The sequence below is a fragment of the Mixophyes fleayi genome, chromosome 5 (genome assembly GCF_038048845.1).
Source record: "Mixophyes fleayi isolate aMixFle1 chromosome 5, aMixFle1.hap1, whole genome shotgun sequence".
Taxonomy (NCBI): domain Eukaryota; kingdom Metazoa; phylum Chordata; class Amphibia; order Anura; family Limnodynastidae; genus Mixophyes; species Mixophyes fleayi.
The window spans coordinates 60,094,731-60,119,594 of NC_134406.1; the positions used below are offsets into that span (position 1 = coordinate 60,094,731).

Below are 24,864 nucleotides of genomic sequence, written 5' to 3' on the forward strand. Positions count from 1 at the left end.
TGTAGATGTATAGGTATTTGTGTAGGAGAGGGTCCTCATTGTTTTTAAATTATTTAAATGAGGGATATTGGAAAATAATAGTTAGAATAAACCAGAAATTAACTTTGTAAACCTAACTAATGATACCAAATGTTTAACAAAACATCTTCCAAAGGAACTGCCAGGAAGTTATATCGTCCATCAGCCACGTAGAATAAATATTGTAAAGAAAGGTCAATGTAGGATTTTAGAAATAATTGTTTAAATAACCGTAAATGTTTTACAAAAGGTTGAGATTATATTGATCATAATTTTTCTCACTGAAGTGATCTTTAATTAAGTGTTAAAAGATACATAAGAAACAAATCTATCCAAGAGACTGATACACTGGCCCTCAATAGTAAAAAGAATTTCACAATCCTTCAATTGCCTTTTTCCTCATTATTATTTGTTAAAGTGGTGAATGTGTGACCTGGCATCAGGGGACGTTGTCAAATGACAAATCAGTCCCTCTAATAGCACCTACCAGGTGACCTGCACCAGTCAATAACACTTACACGCTGTGTACTGTCACTGCATACCTGTTAACTGGCCCAAATTTGCCATTACAGATATAGGATCTTGACGAACTGTTTTTAATTATTTTTATTTAACTTTTCTTCTTTTTAAAATCCATCAGAATGATTTCCAGGTATAAACAAGTAGTTGGTAGCAATTCATATCAGGTATCCCTTGATGTTCAGCCTTTTAATTTGCCACTGAGGTGACGGCTGACTGAGCAGTAGGAGAAGGAGAACACAGCGTCATGCGGGTAAGTACAAAATAGTTAATAGAAATAGGAATTAGTAGCATCTATAGTATCTGAGCTTGCAAGCGGGGCCCCTTTTATCTCTTTGTCTGTTTCTTCATACCCATACTTCCTTATGCTGAAACTATATATGTTAATAAATAATATGCAGTACTTTATAATTAGTAATAATTACTTGTACTGATATGCTTCCTGGTGGGCATTACTCCAACTAAATGACATCTTAATGGGCATTATCACAACAAATAATCATTACTGCAACTAATAGGCACCCGTTATGGGCATTGCTTCAGCAAAGGGGTGTACATTGGACATTACTACAACTAACGAGCATACTGATGGGCAATACAGCAAGTAATAGGAATCCTGGTTGTTTTTACTGCAACTAATGGAAGTGATAGGCATCATATCTACTAAGATTACCACTACTAATGGGCATTGCTACTACTGAGCAGCTTACTAAATATTATCATGGGCAATAATCACTGACATATTTGACCTCATTGGGCATTATGACTGGCATATCTTGTGGCATGATCACCCAGACATTATACCTATTAGATATAGCTGGACTGTAAGATTTGCATTAGTTATTACTGGGAATTGTTAATGACATATTAGATCTTGTTGAGGAAGCATTATTTATGGTAAATTTGTTTTTGCTTGAAATGATCAGAGGGATATTATATCTTGTTGGGCATTATTACTGGTTTATTTGATCTTTCTGACACTGGCATTGTCTCACTGACAATCCTTCCTGGGCACAGACCTGAGACCAGAGAATAGCTGGCACTGTGTCCTATATAAAATATGTAGAATTGTGGTATTCTTTGTTTTAAGCAAATTCAAACTTTTTATAAGAGGAAATGTGTAATCAAGCAAGTGCATTCTATTTTGTAAAGACACTTTACTACTGTTTTATTAGTCAGGGAAGTGCTTCATTTTCTGAGGAGCTAAAATAGGCGCAATGTGTGCGTAGAGTTAACAGAGAAGCAGCACATTTGTATTGATAAGTAAGGGGCAGGGGAGTTAGTCTATAGCCTAAGACAGCATTATCTTCAAAGCTTGGTTGTCAGAGACCTACTATTCTACCCATTGCAGCTAATAGTGAGAGCGGGACTTAGAGGACAAGAATCATGGAGGAAATTTGCATCACTTATGATTTTCCTAACTGGTCACGGTGTGCTCCAGGAAGACCAGGTATGTCTGGCCGTTGTATCTGTGTTCAATATGTATGTATATAATATGCAGTATGTATGTGTGTCGGTATTTACAATATATTTATGTGTGTACATGGTATTGGAGAGATATTCATTTATTCTAAAGAAGAAGCACATGTAAAATATTGTATTACTCTCTTCATTTGAATTAGGATGTCAATATATAGTTCAAAGACTTTTAGCAGATGTAAACTATACAAAGTGCAAGGTGCTATAAAGCCATATTTTTAATTGTAACAAAGGAAAAATGAACTATTGGTTTGGATTTGATCATCTATGTAAACCCCTGACCCAGGTCTAGGAGTGTAGAGATCCCAGCATGCCCAAGTAGCAGAAAGACCATAAGTGACATTACAGCCCACCACTTGTGAAGTTTGGCACCAGAGAAACAGGAGAAGCACAGTAATGGGGCCAGGAAAGAAGTAGGAGCAGCCATTGCCAGGACCGCTGCCTGAGAGGCACCGATGGAGAAAGAGAAAAGGTGCAGATGAAGTCAGTAAGTCTAACAGTGAGTATAGAGCCCTCTCTGTGGTTAGAGAAGTTGCAGAGAGCAGCATAGAGAGGGCAACACCAGTATAAAGAGACTGAATAAGCTGCCAGTTTACTAGACAGAGCTACAAGAATCACAGCGGGAACTTCCAGTATCAGGGTTAGAGCTGCTATTTTCAGAGTGAAGTCTGCCAGTGTCAGAAAGCGAGCTGTAAGAGGGAGTCCAGATCTGATCCAGAGGAAGTCCGAAACTGGTCAAGAGCAAGGTCACATCCAGTCCAGGTGTCCAGAGGGAATCATGAATCATTCCAGTTATCTGTAGCATAGCACAACTCATTCCAAGTGCCTGCATTTGCTACTAGTACTTTTTTGACCTAGTGTGGATAGCCACTGAGGAACCACCCAAGTCATTGATCCCTACTTCAAGAGCCCACCCCGTCTCCAGAACTGGTCAGTGTCCACGAGTGTGAGTAACCTGCTAATAGTGCACCACACCATGCAAGGGGCTGAACAGCAAGTACATTGGCCCACCTGAGCTAGAGGTCCTGGCTTGAATGGCTTAAAACTTAATCCCCACATCATCTATATATATATATTGTGGCTATTGCTGGGAATACTACTCCTATTTTCTTCTTCATATTCATAGTTGTTATTTTTATTGGGGCTACTTCTCCCATTATCTTCTTCCAGAGAGAGACATTATCTTCATTACTCCTATTATGGTATAACTCAATATCACTACAAAATTTGTGCTAACTCTTCTTTTTTGGACAGAGTACAGGTTTATACCCAAGGTTTAATCCCTATGATCACAGTGTTTTTCCATTCAATGGTGTCTTATTACATAATATTTGCTAGTTTAGGGTGCGTGCATTTAGATCTAAATGTGAATACATTAGGTCTGTCAAAAGTTTGAGTGGTTACCTGCTAACCTTTAACATGGAACAGCTACCAGTCACATGGCAAAATGCTGAATTTATATCTTCATTGCTGCATTGAATTGATACCACATATGTTCATGCTAATTCTTGCACTGTGAATGCCATAAATTTGTGCTAAGGTTGATGCTAATCTTCTGCATGGAATTTGTACTATTGTCTTTTAAAGCCAACTTGTATTTTACGATTCCAATTACTTTTCATGGGACTTTTCCTCCCCCAATGTGGGACAACTATGTTTGTATTATCAAACAGAATGCAGCTCACTAGGGACCTCCTCTCCATCCAGTATCCATCCATCCATAACTGACTCCAATGAGGACCAGACCTGAAAATGTAAAGACTTCTTCCTACTTTATAAGACTGGTTTGTTCCCATCATTGCAAATTACTATTGCTGATTCTCTGTCTACATGTCAACTTAGCTTTGCTCTGTGTAAAAGGGGGATTATATAATTGCACTATAAACATACCTCTCAAGAGACTGGATATTTGGTGGGACTATACAGATTCTCAGATTCCCAAAAAGAAACATGTCTGCCCTCATTTTATTTTTATTTTTAAATGTTGGAAGGTATGCATACATTTCCATGTATTTGTCCTCTGTCTCCAATGTCTGATTGATACTTTTATGTAACATAAGTGAATGTACATAAGCCATTGACTCCATGTTGTGTGTGTATGCGCTGGAAAACAGAAGCAGAGAAAAAAGCATGGGTTTGATACCACTTTATTTAACCTAAACATTAACTACATTTGTTAAAAATAAATGTTCTTAGCTTAAAGAGCAAGAAATAAAACGAGTATTTGACATGAATATATAGGAAACGCTGTGTATTATAACGTTGAATATTGTACATGAAAAAACTGGAGTGTCCCTTTTCTGTAACAGGTTACTATACTAGCGGGGAGGAGTTTCTCAAACTAAAGAGGCAGAGTGTGACTGACAGCTAGACAGAGTTGCTTTGTAGAAATGCACAGTGTGGATGGATGTTTCATGCACAGGGGCAGGGCCAGTGTAGTTTCTGGTGTTTCTATAAATGTGGCTGAACTGATGTTGGCATGGAAGGCTGCCGTATTTATTACAGAGTTCCCTTTATTATGGTGAAGTCCTCAAGTGTTGCTGCTGGAGAAGTTTGACGTTCTGAAGTACACAAGGGTCAGTCTCACAGAAAGCAGCGTTTGGGGGTGAAGAGAGTGATATCGGACAAAAAAAGAACCTAAACCCTCAAACTCGAACAATTAACAGACTTCAGGATAGTAACAAATACATAGCACACATTTGTTCTGAGAAGTGCACAATAATGATATCACAAGACAATTATTGGGAAAAAGGGAAAAAGGTTTGTAAGACCATGTTTTATTAAGAGTTTACACAAACGTTATTAATCTTGGTTTACAATAACTAGATATCTGTTATTGTGGCAGGACCTTGTGAAAGAAGAAAACATATACATATTATTCTATTTGTTTGTTGAAAGACTATTATTTCACAATAGCCTCCAGAAGAAAATGCCTTTGTTTTATCACTGAAACACACTTCATCTAAATACAGCATGATGCATTGACAATTATAGAAAAACAGATTGTTTTGTGATCCAAAGTCAAAGACCTTAAACCCTGAACTTGCTGAGTTACTGGTGACTAGAACCATTAGGCAGGCTTTGGAACTTTACCACACAGCAATTTAAATAATTGCCTATCCACTTTTACCATTCAAATACTATTCCAGAAATAGATAGCTGTGTTCTCCAGGAAATATAATCACTTCTGCAAAGATTTTCTGACCTATGTCCTTTCATTTTGCCGTCTACCTTTACATTTAAACAGGCATTTTTCAAAATCAGAGTTTGAAAACAATACTTTTAATGACTACGCTTACAAACTTTCTTCCTCACGTAAAAATTGGAAGACAGACGAGAAGTCTTTCTGGGCATAGCCCTTGGCACACATTAGTCTGTATATCTGATGTGAGAGTGATCCAAGCGGGGTTGGACTTTTAGTGTCCGTGGCAGAGTCCTGGGCTAAACCCAGATCCTACAAATTAAAAAGAAGAAAAAGTTAACACAAAAACACAAAGCCTGCATTGAAACATAGCAACATACACTATATGGACAAAAGTATTTGGCCACACATGTTAATTATTGAATTGAGGTGTTTCAATAAGACCCGTTGCCAGAGGTGTATAATATCAAGCACCTAGCCATGCAGACTCCAGCTGCAAACATGTCAGATACAAAATGGGTCGTTCTGAAGAGCTCAGTGACTTGAAGCGTGGTACTGTGATAGGATGCCACCTTTGCAACAAGACTGTTTGGGAAATTTCATCCTGCTGGATATTCCACGGTCAACTGTAAGTCATATTATTAGAAAGTGGTAGCGTTTAGGAACAGCAGCAATTCAGCCACGAAGCGGAAGACCACGTAAAATCAAAGAGCGGGGTCAACAACTGCTAAGACTCATGGTGCGTAGAAGTCCCCAACGCTCTGCTGATTCTATAGTTGAAGAGTTACGAACTTTCACTGGCATTAATGTAATCACAAAAAAAAAATGTGCGGCGGGAGGTTAATGAAATGGTTTTTTCATGGCTGAAGAGCTGCAAGCCCCCTATCACCAAGACCATTGGCAAGCGTCGGATGGAGTGGTGTAGAGCACAAAGACACTGCACTGTGGAGCAGTGGAAATCAGTTCTGTGGAGTGACGAATCACGCTTCTCTATTTGGCAGTCAGATGGACGAGTCTGGGTTTGGTGGATGCCGGGAGAACGTTACCTGCCTGACTGCATTATGCCAACTGTGAAGTTTGGTAGAGGAGAAAAAATGGTATGGGGCTGTTTTTCAAGGTTTGGGTTAGGCCCCTTATCTCCAGTGAAGGGCAATCTTAATGCTTAGCATACAAAGTCATTTTGGACAATGCTATGCTTCCAACTTTGTGGCAACAGTTTGGGGAAGACCCTTTTCTATTCCAACATGACTGTGCCCCAGCGCACAAAGCAAGGACTACAAAGACATGGTTTGAGGAGTTCGGTGTGGAAGAACCTGACTGGCCCGCACAGAGCCCTGACCTCAGCCCCATTGTACACCTTTGGGATGAACTGGAACGGAGATTGCGAGCCAGGGCTTCTCGTCCAACATCAGTGCCTGACCTCATAAATGCTCTACAGATGAATTGGCAAAATTCCCACAGAAACACTCCCAACATCTTGTGGAAGCCTTCCAAGAAGAGTGGAAGCTGTTATTGTTGCAGTAGGGGGGACCAACTCCATATTAAAGTATATGTATTTGAATACAATGTCATTACACTCCCTGTTGGTGTAATGGTCAAGCGTCCGAATACTTTTGTCCATATAGTGTACCATCCTGTTTATCTGTTAAAGTAGGTGGCTCTTAGGAATGCAATAAGTGCAGAATTTGGAAAATTTGGTAAAAATTATTAGCAAGATTCGGCTTTAGCTAACCAAATGCATGTCATTTTAGTGCATGATCTTTAAAGTTGTGTTGTACTATTTTTATATATTTTCTTAATTTCCCAGGTATGTCTTCGTGTACAATAAACACACAGATTGATCTCTGTTGAACATATTGACTACACCCAATTCTATTCCAGCAGTTTGGGAAGTGTACTGCTGTTGGCAACAATCAAAATACTTAATAATTGTTTTATGAAGGTTTATATATGATAAAAAGCATCCATGAACATTAAAATAAGTTAAATTGAAAACATTTAAGTGAAACATGGCTATGAAACACCACAGCCCACCGTCCCCCATTTTTTTTTTGAACTACACAACACCACTTCAATAGTATTACATCTTGAGATAAACATTTTTTGCTGTGCATCAATGGACAGCACCAGTTGTATCAATTATACAAAATATACACTAAGGGCCTGATGTAGAGTTCATTGCAATTTACACTGTAAATTGCATCCTGTAACTTACACAGGATTCCAAGTCAGAAGAATCTTTAAATCCGTTGGATTCTATGCAATATGCCTGGACACACCTCTTTATCTGCTTTATGGGTCGGTGTGCATGATACACTTAAGTGCATCAGTCACAGTGGCCCTGTAAAGCAGATAGGTAAATTAATGTAAACAAAATTGTGCTTCTGCTCCAAACAATACAAGGGTTGGTTAAGCTGTTTGGGAGGGGGTGCACACCTTTTTTTAAACACAACAAAGTCTGTTGCACCAGGAGAAAGTACCAGCAAAACATACATCTCCTAGAGACCTATTTGCGGCTGTTTTCAACTCAGCATAGCATGTAAAGAGCATTAACATGCCTTTACATTGCTAGGCTTGATCAGTACCTTCCCCGTTGCACCTCTAAGTGCAGAGAGGTGCAACGTGGAGATCCATCTCAGTCCAAGTGTAAACTGAGATGGATCCTTGGCTCCTTGCGCTGATCAGCTGGACTTGGGTCCAACTCTACATAAGACGCTAAGTACTTAACCCATTTATAGAACACTTTAGTTCTCTCAATAAAGGGGTGCCATAATAGAAAACAGTTGTATTTATTTGCTTTCCAACATTTGCATTAACACAAAAAATTATTCCCAACAAAAGTAATAATGGGAAGTATTTTTTTTCTTCAAATAAGTTATTAACTACAATTTGTTTCCCTTTAATTATACTAGCAATCTGAATTTTAACAGCAGCACAATACCTTGAGATAAGATTTTTGAAGAAGCAGTTTCATACCAATTTGCTCAGAACAATAATTTCTGTAGACCGTACATAAACAAAATCCCCTTTGGATTGTTTGATGAGGGTGACTACTGAATAATTATAATGCACTGTCCCATCACTGTAAGGATATATAGTAATAGGTGAATTTACACCCACTTGTGATGCTGCACTATGTTCACCAGAAGGTGAAGGCAGCATAAACAGTGATCAATAGAGCACTCAGTACAAATGGTCCCGATTTCAGGATTAATACAGTTTTTGATTGTGATCTATTAATTACTATTCAGAACTTTGGAATGCTGTGCTTACCTTCGATGAGTGCAGTGTAAAACTCTAGAGGATGCTGTGGAATCACCCATAAGGATATCCCCCAAACCACTCATCTTCCATATTACTAGAAAAACATTTTTTCCTAGTTTTCTTATTCCAAGGGCTGCTGACCCTTTAAATACAGGTTTTCTGCAGTATGAAATCCGAATGATAATAGAAGAATGCAAAAGCTAAATAAATTAAACTTTTGATTGATTGTACAATGCATACAATAGAAAGTGACCTTTATCTCGAGGGAGACCCTAGCTACATAGAACGATAACCCGAAAACACTGAAATTGATTAAGCACTTTAATATTTTCTTAACATAATAAAACAGATAGATTCAATGTAACGAATTTGTATTCACAGTGAAATGAATTGCAGCAATTTGCATAATAATCTACCTTTGCCATAAGAGTTGTTCCAAATCCACCCTGGTAATTATTGGCCGAGGGCACGCCTTCCATCACCCCTGGAACAGGGTTATAGGTATCACTTGACCAGCACCGTCCAGAGCTCATGTTCAGGATTTTGGCCAACAGCTTTGGGTCAAGCCCTAATCTATAAAGGGTCAAGGAAAGCGTATTAATGTCCGAATGCATCCAGACACGGATGACTTATTTTACACACAAGAAACACAATGTCATTTTTCACTCTTTATGATGTGTCCAAAAATGGTAGAGTATTGATATGGAAGATCGAGTAACCAATATAAATTAAAAGACATAAATCTATCATTGTGGTATTATGCAGCCTTGTTTACTACTCCCATTTATGGGTTTAGCTCATATATTACACAATTACCTGAACAGTTTTGGTGGGAAATATTTAGCACACTATTATTATTACATTTTATACATAGATATCTTGTTAAGCACAAGATGATCAAAAAAATCTGTAGACACATGTAGTGTGCTTTCAAAAATAACTTGGGTAAAAAAACATATATAGATAAAATAATAATAAGTTTAGTAATACGAATAACAATAACTAATAACACTAATAGAAGGTACATTGGTCAATGACATGACATGCTGGTTGGCATTAAATTATTTGGCTTTCAGCAAAGTAAATACTTTATAGAACACTGTTGTGATAGTGTGTCAGATTCTCAGACTCAGTACGTGATGCACTGCATAAAACATAATAAATAAGCCACAAGAGTATGCAAATACAGTGCAAATAAAAAGTTGTGTATAAAGTGATTCTGACATTTAGAGGTGTGTTTGCATCATTAACAGCCATGTATTGCATTATGGAGTTATGTGACAAGTGAACAAGAGCAAAATAGTGCTTCTATGTCAAGACACACGTATTAAGTATTGCACAACCAAGAATAATATGTGGATTATAAACAGCAATTTTAAAGAGTGAACTCTAAAACATAAGTATGGTCACATAATCACTACTCAACACTGCAGCTCTCCAGCACTTTCATTAAAACAGAATTACATTCTATACATGCAGAAACAGATGTGCATTAATACATGTATAGATCGCACAGGAAACAAAATCCCCTTTTGTATTGGTTTTGATGTCAGCTGCCGAGCAGGTACGCTGATATGGGTGAATCCTGACAGTGTAAAACCAAGATTCTACCCAGATAAAGCTCTCGGTTGTATAGCTCCTGCATACGCTCATTATTAAATCTTGATCAAACAATGCTGCCCAGGAAGTGGTCTACACGGAGATGTGACATATGGTCTCCTTCTATTCGCAGACATGCACTATAATTCTGGGTCAACTGCTGATAAGGTTACTGATCCTAATAAAACAAAGGTTGGCCAAGCAGAAACATCATTTGTTCTATCACTGAGTTATGGCAAAACATCATGTTCATTCTGGCCAAGAAATTATCTTGCAGAGTTTAGCCCTCTTGAAAATAAATACTAGTAACATGTACATTTTGTCTATTTCTGCACAAAACACTTAAGGGGAGATTCAATTCAGCGCAATGTGTTTCCGGAGCCACATGGAGCCAATGTTGAGGATGGGATCTCCACTCATTTATCCTCGCTCCCCATAAAATAAGCGGAGATTCCTTATGGTAAAAGCCGGCAAGGTGTGCTGCCGAACATTGCAGTGATGTTCAGCGGCACATTGCGGATAATTGAATCTCACCCTTAGTGAAGGCACTTATATTACAGCCAAAAATAATTTTGGATAGATATTTTAATCTAGGATTAAGCAACCTGTGGCTCTCCCGTTGTTTTGGGCCCACAAGATCCAGGATACCTTGGGCCAGAAACAAAATTTTATAGTTCCCATTTCTGGCCTGAACTCACCAAACTGGCTCTAGATAAATATTTAAAAAAATGTCTGACAGCAGACTTGGACTTACAGAATCCTCTATGAGAGGGTGGCTCTGAACACATTAACCTGCCATCAGGTATACCGAATATTTTGCTTGCAAGTTTGGTAGCATCTTGTCCGGATGTGTCTGTCCCTTGTGCTGATGTGATGCTCTGGCAGCCCACGTGCAGAGGCCCTCTAGTAATCCCATGCATTCCGCAGGTATTCGATTTGAGCTGAAAATCTGGTCATCTATTGGTCACTGAAGCTGTATACTGTACTGTCATAGGGGCTAGATAATATATTGTATTTTTATGCTGGGCAATGTGTCCTTCAACTGTATATTTGTGTACGATAGATACACTCTTACAATAGCGACTTTGCATAAATATAAAAAACTTTTTAAATAATTTTAAACTACATAATTTGGAGTTTTATATCTAAATCGAGGGAAAGCAAATATAGGATAATGCTTCAGAAAACTAACTAATAGTTAGATAAGTTAAAATTTAGAATAATAGTAGGACTAGCAATTTACACATCAGTCTAGATGGCTATTGCTGGTATATCTGTCCTTGCATTATAAAGCAGCATATATTATATATGTACCATTTCTCACGAAATAGCTGGGTCAACAATAACTGGCTGCGAGTGTTAGAGTGTTTATTCCAAAAATAATGTTTTGTTATGTATAAATCTAAAGTAGTTTTATTTTATTTCCACTGGAGCCTATGACTGATGTATCATTTTACGTTGGCCAAGCAAACAGGATGGCAATGATTATTCATGTTAATAAACGCAACTACAAAATGCAGGTAAAGACGTTCTATGTGCAGAATGACTAAGGATACGCACAAATAGAGTTTTCAGATCAATGCCTCTAAAATACTGCTGCAGCTATCCAAGAATACATCATAAAATGTCCCTACTAACAGAGTTTCATGACCCATAATATATCCTCAAAACCCCACCATCATTAAACACCATTAGCATGCAGTAATAAGCTGCCTTGGTTCATTTTATCTATGGAAAATCTTCCAAATGTTTAAATATACAGAACTTTCACTATTACCTGCTATCTTTATATTATATGCAGAAAATCAGTTTCTTCTTCTGTGATGTAATTGTCCTATTTTTACACTTTTGAACCATTGTTATAGCAAAACAAGATGGCATTGATTGAGGAGAGCAAAACCTTGGTGATCCCGATAGGAAGAGAAGGCTAGACGTAGACCAGGGCGCGCCATAATAAATGCCGGCTAACCAAAATTAATATGCCTGACGCTACACCAAGTGCTGCATATTACATTTCTATTTGTGGACCAAGCGAGTCTAATGACAAGGGATGGAGAGCGCACATATAGGGATGTGTCTATGGTTTAGCAAATCATGACAGAGCCATTATCCTGCAAAACAACCTGACTTCTACACTTCCTCTGTGGTGGTGGTAACGTCGGCCATTGCTTTCAATAGGTTGCCGTTTACAGCGCATGTAAACAAACATAAATAAAACACTGAAATGTACAATTGTAACAGATAAAATTAATTATACCCCTAATGTTTTTATACTCTCATGACTAATGAAGACATGAATGGGACAAAAAAAAAAACAACAAAAAAACATTTACAGAGGAAAAGAAATCTTAACACAGGCCACAATATACATGTATATACATGGCCGTGAATGTAAACCATCTGCGGAATGTGAGTGCACACTAATACATGCTCTGATAAGCGCATTGGTGCAAAATAATAATTTCTAAGCCTCTATATTTCTTTTCCAGTTCATAAAATACCTTCGCATCAGTTTTACCTTCCATCAATGGTAATAACAGTAAAGCAGAACAAATTGGTTTGTTCAATTGAAATTCACCAACATTTTATACATTTGGCTTGATTCCAGATTTACATTTGCGGACATGTTACTGAGCTAATCTAAAAAACTAACCTAAGTTTTTTGATGTTAAATTTGCACATTATGCCATTTTCCCTATTGAAACATGCTCAAAATGGCGTGCAGAGGGAAGAGCCTATCTATACTGCATCACTATGGGATGGTGAAGGAGAGGGCAGGGTACGCCCATTATGTCTAACAATCCATAGAATGTTGTGAGCAGGGCTGTTGTGGGGAAAATCTGCATCAACACTGGATAATGGAACCACAAATATCACCAAAGCACAAATACAAATTATCTGCAACGACTACAAAGCATACAAATAGTTACATGCTACTAAACATGATTCAAGTACATTTCTCCTTTTATTGTTTACAGCATGAGACATCAGGTATAACATAATGACAAACCCATTTCTGTCTTCTCTAAATTTCCTCATGCACTGACATTTCGTGAACTTTTAACTCAACGAGCATCAGGATCCGTTTATTTTAATTTTGCTATCCGTCAGCCATAGAATATGTTAGATTTGAAAGCACCGAGATACCGGTACAGCTTAATAAACATCAAATAAATATCACAAGGAAAATAAATTGTTAGCGTAGAGTGAAGAAAAAAGAAAAGAAAAAAAAAACAATCACACAAAAAAAAAAGAAAAAAAGAAAAGAAACACAAACAAATCTTGACACTATCGTTTTGCCAATTAATTATCCCACTAAAAATGTACTGGCTGTCATTGGGAAGATTGCAATAAAGCTTGTCAATTTCAAACCTCCAGTTTTCAACGTGACACATCCACACCTAAATTTTTATTTTCTTCAGAAAACCTGTAGTGTTAAGCCCTTTTTTAAAGCAAGTGTACCATTAAAAGAGCAAGCAAGAAGCATTTTGCATTTCATCTTTTTTTTGTATTCTTTCTACTGATTTCCACATAACTGACAGTGAAAATTAGACATGGTATTAAAATCAGTTACTGCACTCCTCTGTCTTCCACTAAGACCAAAGCATGTAATGGTCTAAAGCCGGCTGGAATATAATTGTCATTCAGTACGAGTCTTTCCTAGAAAGTCATGCTTCATTGGAGAAGACTGAGTTTCCATTTGAAATCAACAAATTAATCCGAGACAGGTATCTGAAAGGGCAAATTTAATAGGAAGCAGCTACTGGGCTCTCAACCATGATAAAATGTTATTGCTGTTTCCCTGTAAATTGGCTGGGAACATATGATACTTTCTGCATAAGAGCTCCATTGCTGTGCAAAAGATATACTGCTGAAGCTATCAAAATGATGACAGTCTGTCAGTCCCCATAATAGGCTGCCAATGGCTGTGCTGTGTGAGCGCTACTGTTTACAATTGGGAACACTGTCCCAGAAGTAATAAAAATAACATAAAAGAAAGCCATTATTGTTACAAAATTTGAAATAAAAAACAATGAATCAGTTGTCAAAATTTCAATGGGAAAAATGTAATAGTGAAAGTAGATTAAAGGATGAAAGCTGTTTGTATTGTTTTAAGAATATGCATGCTTATACGTTTCCTGTATCGTCATCAGAACACAATAATTACAGGACACCCCGGTTCCTAGAGTGCAGGTTTAGTCTTATCCAATATCCCATTCACAAAGCCACAAAACCTGGGTTTTTGCCGGGGCGAGCTCCGACGACCCAGGTCATGGTTCAGTGCTAAATCCCGGGTCTGATGACCTGGGATCTAGACCCGGGACTCTTGGAGTATTATTCCCGCGTCAGTCCTGGGTTGCCTGCAGTGTGAATGCTGCCCAGGTTTTTCAACCTGGGTCTCACAGAAAGAGCTGATTGGGTGTCTGGGACGCCGGAGGATAACGTCATTTCAATGCTGCAGAGAAGACAGACAGGAGAAAGCATGGCACACTGGCTAGATGAGGTGGTGAGAGAGCTGTTGGCCTTTAGAGGAGAGGAGGAGATCAAGAAACAGATGACAGGCACTGTAAAGGATGCAACAGTGTACAATAATATCGCCAAAATACTCACTCAGCGTGGGATAAAGCGCAGCTAGCAGCAGGTGGTCAATAAATTGAAATCGCTGCTTAAACAATACACCAATGTGCATGACCACAACCGGAGAGTGGAAGCCGCCCGTATGGAATGGCAATTCTATGAGCAATGTAATGTAGTGTCTGACCTGGCAAATCCGATCGCATTGTCATCATCAAGCTGCCGTCATGCTCAAAGTCCTACACCAGACAGCAGTTACTCAAATGTGCCCTCACTACTCATTAGCGACAAATCTGTTGAAGAACATGCCGAATTGCAGTGTTCAAACACAACAGAAGACATCATCTTATCAGCCGAGGAAATGCCAGCTGCACAGGCTTCAGTACATACGCAAGAGACAGAACCTTCAACATCAACGCAGAACCCAACAGTAAGTTTATTAATGTTCAAATTTGTAAAGTAATAATGCAATATATGAAAGTTTAACATTACTAAACTAAAAACTAAACAAAAATTCCATAACTATAAAATTAAACGTAAAAACATATTAAAAAATGAACACGTATATGTTTGTACCGTGAAGCTAGTGCGCAGGAGGGAGGAGGCCTCAAGCACATATCAGCTTACATTAGGGTCACTGAGGATTAGTGAATATTGCTGCAAAATGAAATCGTGTTGTATTTCCTTTTTTCCCCATTTTTAGTTTACAATGTTCAGAAAAGGAAGAAGTTGAATAAGATGGAGCAAGCAACAAAAGTCATGACCATAGTATGCATAACCGCAGTATTCAAACATCCACTCCTTGAAAAAGTCCATAGGATGAAACGCGTCGGAGACATCTATTTCATTATTCCGTCCATTGATTACTTCGTGCCTGTTACCAAGTGTTTTGATGTAAGTGCAACCATTTACATTAGAATAAATTGTGTGGCAGTACTTCACTATGTAGCCTGTTTTTCCTCACCCGAGCACCCAGCTCCGCGCAAGCGCGGTAATTAGTTGCACGCAGACACCCGGAAGTCACAGAAGCGGCCACGTCCATCTACCGGCGTTTTGAGCGTGTGTTGCCGACTACACACAGCCGTCTTTGTACACCCTTTAACGCCCACACTACGACCTGCTCCAAGCAGCCACAGTCATACAGAAGGAGACTGCAGAGAGAGACCACGGCGATCAGACTTCTGCCGACTGCACACCATCCGAGCGCACACACCTTTCTGATAAGGTAATTACATCCACACATCATATCAGAGGATAATAGCAGCATAGCTGCTACACAGCCATCCCAGGCATACACCAGCTCTTGACCGAGCATTGGCATTATATCAAAGTCTTCTGGGACAGCTTTATATTTTTATCCAATATATCACTTTGTATCATTACTTTGCATCGATCATTAACCTTCATGACTGTTTATATGTACTTTGTTATATGTACTTTGTTATTCTGTTTTAATCCATAATCTGGCACCTTATACTTGTTGGTTCAATTCAAGTCACCACATATATCCCACCGAGAGCTTACACTAATCACTGTACTCAACAGCCATCACCCATTTCATCTCACTTAATTCTATTTGAACGCCCTGTGGACCATTCCGTCAAACAACCATCCCTGATCTGTATACTGTGTTACAACCACCCTTGTTATACTGACAGCAATCATAGACTTTTTCCATCTCCGCTGCTATCACGCACTACCATGTACTGTTTTGAATTGTCTCGCTGTAGCCAGCAGCACACCACGTCTATATACCTCTATTCGTATGTGCTTTTGGGTTTTGATTATAGCTCTATCCTGCATAAGCACCCACATTTCTTTTGATACCTTGACCCAGAGTTCACCTCATCACAGCAACTCTTCTGCATTACCATCCATAACCATGACCCACCTTTTTGGCTGTCACATACCCCATTAAACACAGCAGTATTTGAGTGCATCTGGACTATCCTTTCTGCATTATTTCAGGGGATTGGTTACCCCCGTCCTCATTGCGGCTCGTACTACATTATCATTTTCTAGTGCATCCTTCCCCCCTTTTTCCCGAATGACCATAGTATTGATCAATCACCTGAAGGAAATAGATATAACTATGGCAGCCCAAGAAGACGCACGTCTCCAACGGTTCATGGACAATAAGCGTGAGTTGTAGGACTCATTCATAACTGAAATAATGGGTATGCAGGAGCAGATTCTGAAGGAAAATCGTGAATTCACAATGTCTTTCCTAGATGGCCTCATGTCAAGACTTAAAATACCTGCATAACCTCACCCACAACCTCCATACCATGTAGAGGGGCCTTACCCGGGTTACAGAGATCAACAAATGTATCCTCCAAATTCTGTTATGGTACAAAATATCCCACATCATCCTCCACAAATGGCTCCCCATAACCCTGAGTACCCGGCTACTCCCCATAATCCAGAGTACCCGTCTACTGCCCCTAGGGTATGGGTGAAGTGAATTTTTTCCCACAGAAAGTCGATGTTGCTGTGTGAAGCCCTTCATGAACCATGACGGCAAAGGGGTAAGCTGCATTCCCGATGATGTGTCCTGGGTTCTCTACCCCATTCACAGTCTTGGATTTCTGCCTCACCATTTTTCAGCCAATCAAAGCTCCTCTTGTGATGACTGAGACTTTATTTCCAGGACAGACCCGTATTCATGAACGGGGATCAACCAGGGAAATTTCCGGGTCCAAGGTGCAGTGTAAACGGGCTATCTGAGCTGGGATGCTCTGTGACTTGGCAAAAACCTGGCTTGAAAAACCTGGGTTTTTGCAGGGGCGACAATTTATGTGAGAGAAAAATATATATACACACATATTTCTCACTAAAAAGGGTGTGTGATTTATTACAAAGTACTACCAGCTCTCTTAACAATTGGCTCTAAAACTGGATAATGGATGCTCTTGAGTTTATTTTGTGAACTGGAGACAATCCTGTCAATCCTGCATTACCCACAGAAAATCAACCTCTTGAATAAATTTAGTGCTGTGCAATAAATCACAAGCCTTAACATCACTTCTTTGCCAGTTCAACTGTTGCCTATATAAGAATGGCAATGGTGGTGTTGACATAACTGATGAGCAGTTTGGAATTATGATGGTGGTTACTTGCAGACATGGCATTATTGTTGCCCAAATTCTTGTACCCAGGGGAATAAGCAGCAGTGGAGATATACGCTATGAGGTCAGGATTGTATACAAACTACCAGACTGTGTTCTGTATTACACACTAGCCACCAGACAATGGTCTCTGCATCGTATATTAATTACCAACCTGGGGTATTATACTGTGCATTAGCCATCAGAGAAAACGGCTCTGTATTGTACACTACCCACCATGGTAAGGGGCCCTGTATTGTAGACTAGTTACCAGATTGGGGTAAAGTATTGTATGCAAAGCGGCACTGCAGATCTGCATGACTGTAGAAGCAAATACGATGAACTAGGACTGCATAATGGTAAACTGGTAAAATAGAGTATTGCTGAATGACTATACTGGACAGGGGTGGATTGGGAGCTTAAAGTGGCCCTGGGAATAATTCTTGAAGTAACCAAATCAACTGTATAAAATAGTATATATTAGCTAAAGTATATATTAAAAAAAAAACTGGTTGAAAATTCCAAAACACAAGTATCAATTAATATTAAAAAATCCTACCACTGTGAAATTCAATGATCAGAGATATGTTTTCATAGGATAAATTGAAAAATGGCTACTACTCGCATGTATCCTGCCGATTCCAGGTGGACACAGTTTAACTTCCCACATGACTTATATACTGATCTTGATCCCAAAAAATATTTATAAACCTTTAGGCCTAAGGACATCCATAAAATTAACATACAACTACATCGTACATTATCATAAATATTTACTTTATGTTTGTGGGACTATGCTATGTTGGTACCACCTTAGCCCCCAGTTATGGCACCTTATAAATGTTTTGGAGGAAGTACAAGCACATACATTGCAACAATGCTTATGGTGCAAAACTGGTCTCCTTTGGACATTTCATAGAGCAGTGTTTCTTAACCCTGGTCTTCAGGACCCCTAACAGTGCATGTTTTCCATATCGCCTTGCTTTAGCACAGGTGTATTCATTACTGACTGACACATTGTAACAGATCCACAGGTGATACAATTATTTCCCTTGTCACCTAGAAAACCTGCACTGTTAGGGGTTCTGAGGCCTGAGTTTGAGAAACACTGTCATAGAGGACACATCCTGATGGTCTGAAAAGGAGTCAAACTAAGTTACAGGATTTTTCTTATTGCATTATTCTCAATCGTTTAAATCTACAATTCACCTCACAGTTAAAGCTAGAAACTGTAATCATTGGTCCATAAGACTATTATTGGAAAATGCATCACAAATGAGTGTTATTTCATACAGGATATGCTTAATATTAATAGCAATGACAAAATCATCAACAATTTGGAATGGGGCATATTCAATTAGTTTTTGGATTCTTGGTAACGCACCGGAACAGCCGCGAAATGTAATACACGGTACCGCAAATCCGCGTTAATGCGGTACCGTAATGCCCGCAAGAACGCGCACTTTTTGCGGAAACGCGCGTTACCGCGAATCCAAAAGCTAATTGAATATGCCCCAAAAGATTCTGATAAATTATCTGCAGTATTTCTTACAAAATAAATATTTTTGTTAACGAAATATAAAACACAGCATCCATAAAAATTGGTCTATTATAAAAAGTGACCCTTTACTAACAAAATATCAGATAAAACACCAGCGATATTCAAATAGGACTTGCAATTGTGTACTCTAGGGCCACACAATGTGGAAATATATTTGGCACAGTACAGTTCCTTGTGCGTTTGTATGAGCTAATGCTGCTGGGAAGTGTTCCCAGGATCTGGCTCCCAAACTCCCGTAGCCAAATTCGGTTCATAGGTAGAGCTAGGCCTAGTGACAAGGCCCTGGAAGTAAATGTGGGTATAGGATCTAGAGATCATACCCCCAACCCAAACTAGGCAATGCCAGTGTCAAGAAAGGGCTGCGCATCCTGGCTTTTGGCTACACATGGACAGGGGGACAGACACATGCCACTATATATATATTGTAAAATGTCCAAGCTAAAACTCATGGACAGATAAAGGGTTCAGCCAGGATTGGTTAAGGGGCGCTGCTCTACCCATTCTCAAGATCTGTGTAAAAAAACAGTATAAAAGGAAGGCTAGTAGCCCGTGTAAACTGTACATTCTTGTGGCATCTGTTAGTGCATTGGGAACAGCAGGTATAAAAGGCAATTGAGCCAATAAATGCAACTACAATTATATCCCGCTGGGTTCCTGTCATAAGGTCTGTCCCTGCACTCCTGTGTTCTTGTGACCAACACCGTTAAGCACACACTTTAATCCATCCCACGGCTGTCCTTCGTTGACTCCAGTGCTCCTGCGTCAGAGCTACACAAGTTACCCGTTGTACTATTCCACAGTAAGTGGTCAGGAAGGAATCAGTCAGAGCGACCAGTAAAGAGGAGCTGCAGCAGCTGCACATTGTGCAAGCAGCTCCAGGGGCCAATGGAAATGTATAGTCTCACTTGTTACAATGGTTTTTTCTTTCACATTCATTCCACTTGCATTAAAACCACATGTTAAACTACACAATTTTAACGCCATTATGTATACCCTAAGGGATTCTTTCCAATTTTTTCGGGAATGTCAGACTGTTATAGATGTAGCTCCAAATGTTGCTTAACTTGGCATTTGGTAATCAAAACAATAATCCTTCACTTTTACATAAGAATCATTACGCATTTAGTCAAATAAATTGCAATACTAGCTATTTGGTATAATAAGTTACTTGTAATTGTGTACTACAATCATTGCTGGATTATAATAGAGGTTTCGACTACCTGGGACACATCTCACATTGTGTTTTTGGGGGGAGGAGGGCAGGGTATATCTTGGGAACAGATTACTTGGGGTACTACATGTAAAGATTGAGGTACTGATAGAAGACACTAAATAACCCCCCAGGTCACAAAACTTCCACAGACCTTGTCAACACGCCGAAAGATATAAATAATCTACCTGCTGCCTCAAGTCAAGGTTATCCCCTAGTGTTGGTTATTTGGGGGTTGATGTTGTGGGACCCCATGGGGTGATTTTATGTTACCGCTTTGTGGGGTGCTGTGGTCTGTTGTAGTACTCATGTGACTTCTCTGAGGTGAGTGGGGGGTAGATTGCCTCGTCTACCATTGCTTTGGGGACCATCTACAATGTGGGCCACCTTTTAGAGTATTTTACATGGACACTTTACATTCCCAATTTGCCCTTACCTATGTAATTAATTTATTTTTGCCCCGAGTAGCCGGGCAAGGTGTCTGCACATCGGTCTCCCCTCCTCCACTGTACCCTACAGAACAACTCCTTATGGTGCCCAGTGGAGGAGGGTTCAGGTACTGCTCTTCACTGCACAACAGCTACTCAATGATTGGTCTGCGCAGTGTCTGTGTTTTAATCAGTGGGAGTCAACGGGTCTCTGCCTCTTTCCCACAAAGAGCAGCAGCAGCGGGAGGTGTCTTGAAGAAGGCCAGAGAGGGGGTGGGGGGGTGGATTGTGGGATATTTGGCAAGGGGAAAATAGTAGTGGGGAGGTTACATATCACATATACAACCCAACATTCTCCACTTGTTACATGCCCTTCCCATTCTCCCCATCCCCACTTTGCCTCGCAGTAACACACATTTTAAATGTGTTTGTAGTTGACGTGTGTATGGTCTGACACAAATACCACGCCAGATATAAAGCACTGTGTATTGTTATGACCACTACCATTGTCTCACACAAGTAATAAAGCCTTCTCCTTTTCTCATTAAAAAGGACACACTTGGGAACCCTTTGAGGTCGTGTGGGTTATCGGATATTCCAAGACCTGTGGACCAGGAGGGATGGTAACAAATTAGAAGTCGCATCACTAAATCTTCCATCAACACCTCAGTTAAGAAGGTTTTAAAGGTCTACACTTGGTGGTATATGGTGCCCACAAATATACACAGGCTACACCCTGGGACTTCCGATCTATGTTGGAGGGTGTGTGATCTTTCTTTCATATATGGTGGCAATGTCCTTTTTGTCGCCACCTTATGGATCCAGGTAGCTTATCTCCTGACCTAGATTCTGGATGTTAGCATGACTCCTGACCTCTTGGTCATGCTACTTTGCTCCCCTAAGAAGTCAACTTCTAAGCATAATGACAAGCTGGTACAACATGTGCTGCAGCCTGTATACAGATAGCCAAGGATTGTAAGAACCCCCCCCCCCCTCCATGCCTCCAAGCAATTGTCTTGTGTGTCTGTTATATAGTGACAATGGAGTATATCACATGTCTACTGCGCAACAAGGTCTCCAATTTCCATAAGGTTTGGGATCCTTGGTATAACTTCTACTGCTCTCCATTACCAGGGGCCCAGTAATTAACTACCCTCCTCCCACTCACATGCTAATTTCATTTTACCGTCTGGTAACCGAGTCGTTGGTATCCCTCCCCTTAGTTTTTCCCCCTCTGAATCCCCTTGTTCTTTACGTCTCTCTTCTCCTGCTAGGGGGTGGTCGGGCTGGCCAAGCAACATCCTGGCCTATTTTTCTCAGATGTCTTTTAATCCAGACCCCTCCCCCCCTGTATTTTGTTCTTTTCTCCTCTTCCTGACTCTCTGCTCTGATTTTACCTTTCCCTCCCAATTATACATAAAAACTGTAATACAAAACCCCATTTATATTGGGCTTTCTAACCATACATTTCTCAATTTTGTATGCTAGGCGTACCAATGTCTAGATCAGATCATTTCACCCCGATAATGTTATCTTTTTCTTTTGCTTCACTGTTCTTCTTTTGTATCACCCGTTGACAAAAAAGATTTAATAAAAATAATTACATACCTATCTCTTTGTAGAAAACATCCCTTGGACAAGGGCATGATTTCTCAAATATATAGCATTCTTCTCACTTCTGCCCTTCCCTCTCCAAACCCTCATGAAGACGAGTGGGAAAAGGACCTTGGTCCTCCCCCGGATGAAGAGGCTTGGGAGGACATGAGACTGGGGATAGCTAAATGCTCCATATCAACTAAACTCAAGGAAACCTCTTACAAAATTTATTACCGTTGGTATTACACTCCCACAAGACTCCATAGAATGTTTCCCTCTTCCTCGCCCTGCTGTTGGCGGGACTGTGGCCAAAGGGGTACGATGTTTCATATTTGGTGGTCTTGCCCGATTATCACCACCTTCTGGGACTCAGTCCATAGTTTCCTAAATACCCTTTTTGAAGCTCCTATCCCGAAAGATCCCTGGATATTTCTTTTATGTTACACTCCCCAAGACCTGGACAAATTCTCCAAGAAATTAACTGCCCACATCCTGACAGCAGCCAAATCACTCATAGCCCTTAATTGGAAAAAGACCTCACCTCCATCCCTTTTGGCTCTCAAGAAGCAGATTTGGCACGTGGCCGCTATGGAGGAGATTACGTACTACCTCCACGATAGAGGCCACGTCTTCAGTCAAGTCTGGGCTCCATGGCTAGCCGTGGAACACACCTTCCCCCCTCAACGCTCCACGTCCTCCGACCTGACCCATGTGCGATGACCCTAACTCTTCCCGACACATATCTCCCCCTCTGCTATAGGCTCAACACACGCTAGCTATCCTCTAAATACTTACAGTGCTTATCTTTGTGGTTCTACCCCCCTCACCCCTCCCCCACAATCCATTTTGTTCCTACACCCATTTTATATTACTCTTTAAAAATGTAAAAACCGGTCATTTTTGTCTAAAGGTTTCCTAATATGCGATACACCACAATAACTGTTGTGATTTTACTGTGCATGCTACACAGTGTTATCGTTTTGCTGTCTGTATTTTCTTGATTGACCACTGAAAATAGAAAATTATAAAAAAAAAAAAAAAAAAAATAATTACATACCTGATACTTGTTATATTCATAGATACAATTAAGAAAGAAACAAGTCTTATTTAACATTGTAACACTGCTTTATATGTTATTGTTGCAGCCAATTCCTCTGCATAGCCATTTTCTCTGTTTATTTTCAAATTCATCCCCAATTACATGTATTACTTGTAGAATACCTTAAATATTGTACCATGTGAAACTGTACTGACTGCCGAGAGCTGGTGAGCTAAGCATCTGCCTATCCCTGTGAAGAAAGCATGCTTTGTGGAGTAACCTGGAAACGCTTTACCTTTCCCCCTCGTCACACAGCTTTCTGAAGGAAAACATTTTGAACTCAATCCTATTATTATAGAGCACGATAATGTGGGAACTCTATTTCCTCCAGAGAAGTCTACAGCAGCCGTGCTCCATGGTGATATTACTGGAACATCTGAGGTCTCTCCTGGGCTGGATTATCATGACCCAACAGCAGACAACACTACAGTAATTCATGAGAAGTTGAACAATGGGTCGTTCGCTTACTAGCTTAATAGTTTACCATCAGAAGATGGAGAATAAAAATGGTACAATCCTAAAATGTAAACTAATAATACAACTCACAAACATGAACAACAAATAACAATATAAAGAAGACTTTTTGTGCAGAGTGACATAGCCTTTTGTTTTATAATACATTTCTAGAATTAGTAATTGGACAATAACAGCACTTCGTCAATGAATTAGACTACGAAGTCGTATTGAAATATCCTAGTATCTAGCAGCGACCAGGGATCCTAACTATTCCTAAATTTACTGATAGGAAGGAATGCCTTTTCACCCGTCAGTAAGAAAAACAGGTCAGTAAATATATGACCACTCCTGACCCACTACTAGAATACAAACACAACACACCAATAATGTTAAGATTGTGGAGGCTTGTGAATTGCTTACTTCCAATCCCTCAGGCCAAGTAGACCCGAACGTTGAAAAACAATGCCTGTTAAAAGAGAGACAAGAACATGTAATGTGTGTTTGCCTTTAACGTTTTAGCGTTCAAAGCATGTTCGCAAGCTTTCTTAACAGCATAGCGGACTAAGTGACAAGCGTTAAGGTTTGTGATCACTGCAGACAACGCAAGGGAAGCTCTTGCCAGAAATGTGTGTATAGCTACATTTGCTTGTGTGTATACAAGTCCGAAGTTTAATTTTTTATAGATGCTGCTCCTACCTAGTTCTGGACAAATATTGGAATACCATAATAATGCGTCTGGGAAAATACTAAGCACCAGAACATTTATTCAATAAATAATAAACAATAAATAAATCTGTTTTGGGGTTGCAAC

The 24,864-nt window shown here is 39.6% G+C and overlaps 1 protein-coding gene and 1 long non-coding RNA gene across 2 annotated transcripts in view; one reads left to right on the forward strand and one right to left on the reverse strand.

Annotated features, from left to right (window-relative positions):
* Window positions 1–285: 285 nt before the first annotated feature.
* Window positions 286–2,988, forward strand: LOC142158375 (uncharacterized). Its single transcript, XR_012692760.1, has 3 exons — window positions 286–790; window positions 1,889–1,987; window positions 2,303–2,988. It is a non-coding gene; the product is annotated as an uncharacterized LOC142158375 (long non-coding RNA).
* Window positions 2,989–4,147: 1,159 nt separating this feature from the next.
* Window positions 4,148–24,864, reverse strand: part of HIBADH (3-hydroxyisobutyrate dehydrogenase) — an 89,958-nt gene continuing 69,241 nt past the window's right edge. The window contains exons 7-8 of the mRNA XM_075212275.1: window positions 8,839–8,995; window positions 4,148–5,470 (exon numbers count right to left, since the gene is read on the reverse strand). Coding sequence (XP_075068376.1) covers window positions 5,312–5,470; window positions 8,839–8,995 — 316 coding nt within the window. The 3' untranslated portion in view covers window positions 4,148–5,311. The remainder of the gene's footprint in view (window positions 5,471–8,838; window positions 8,996–24,864) is intronic.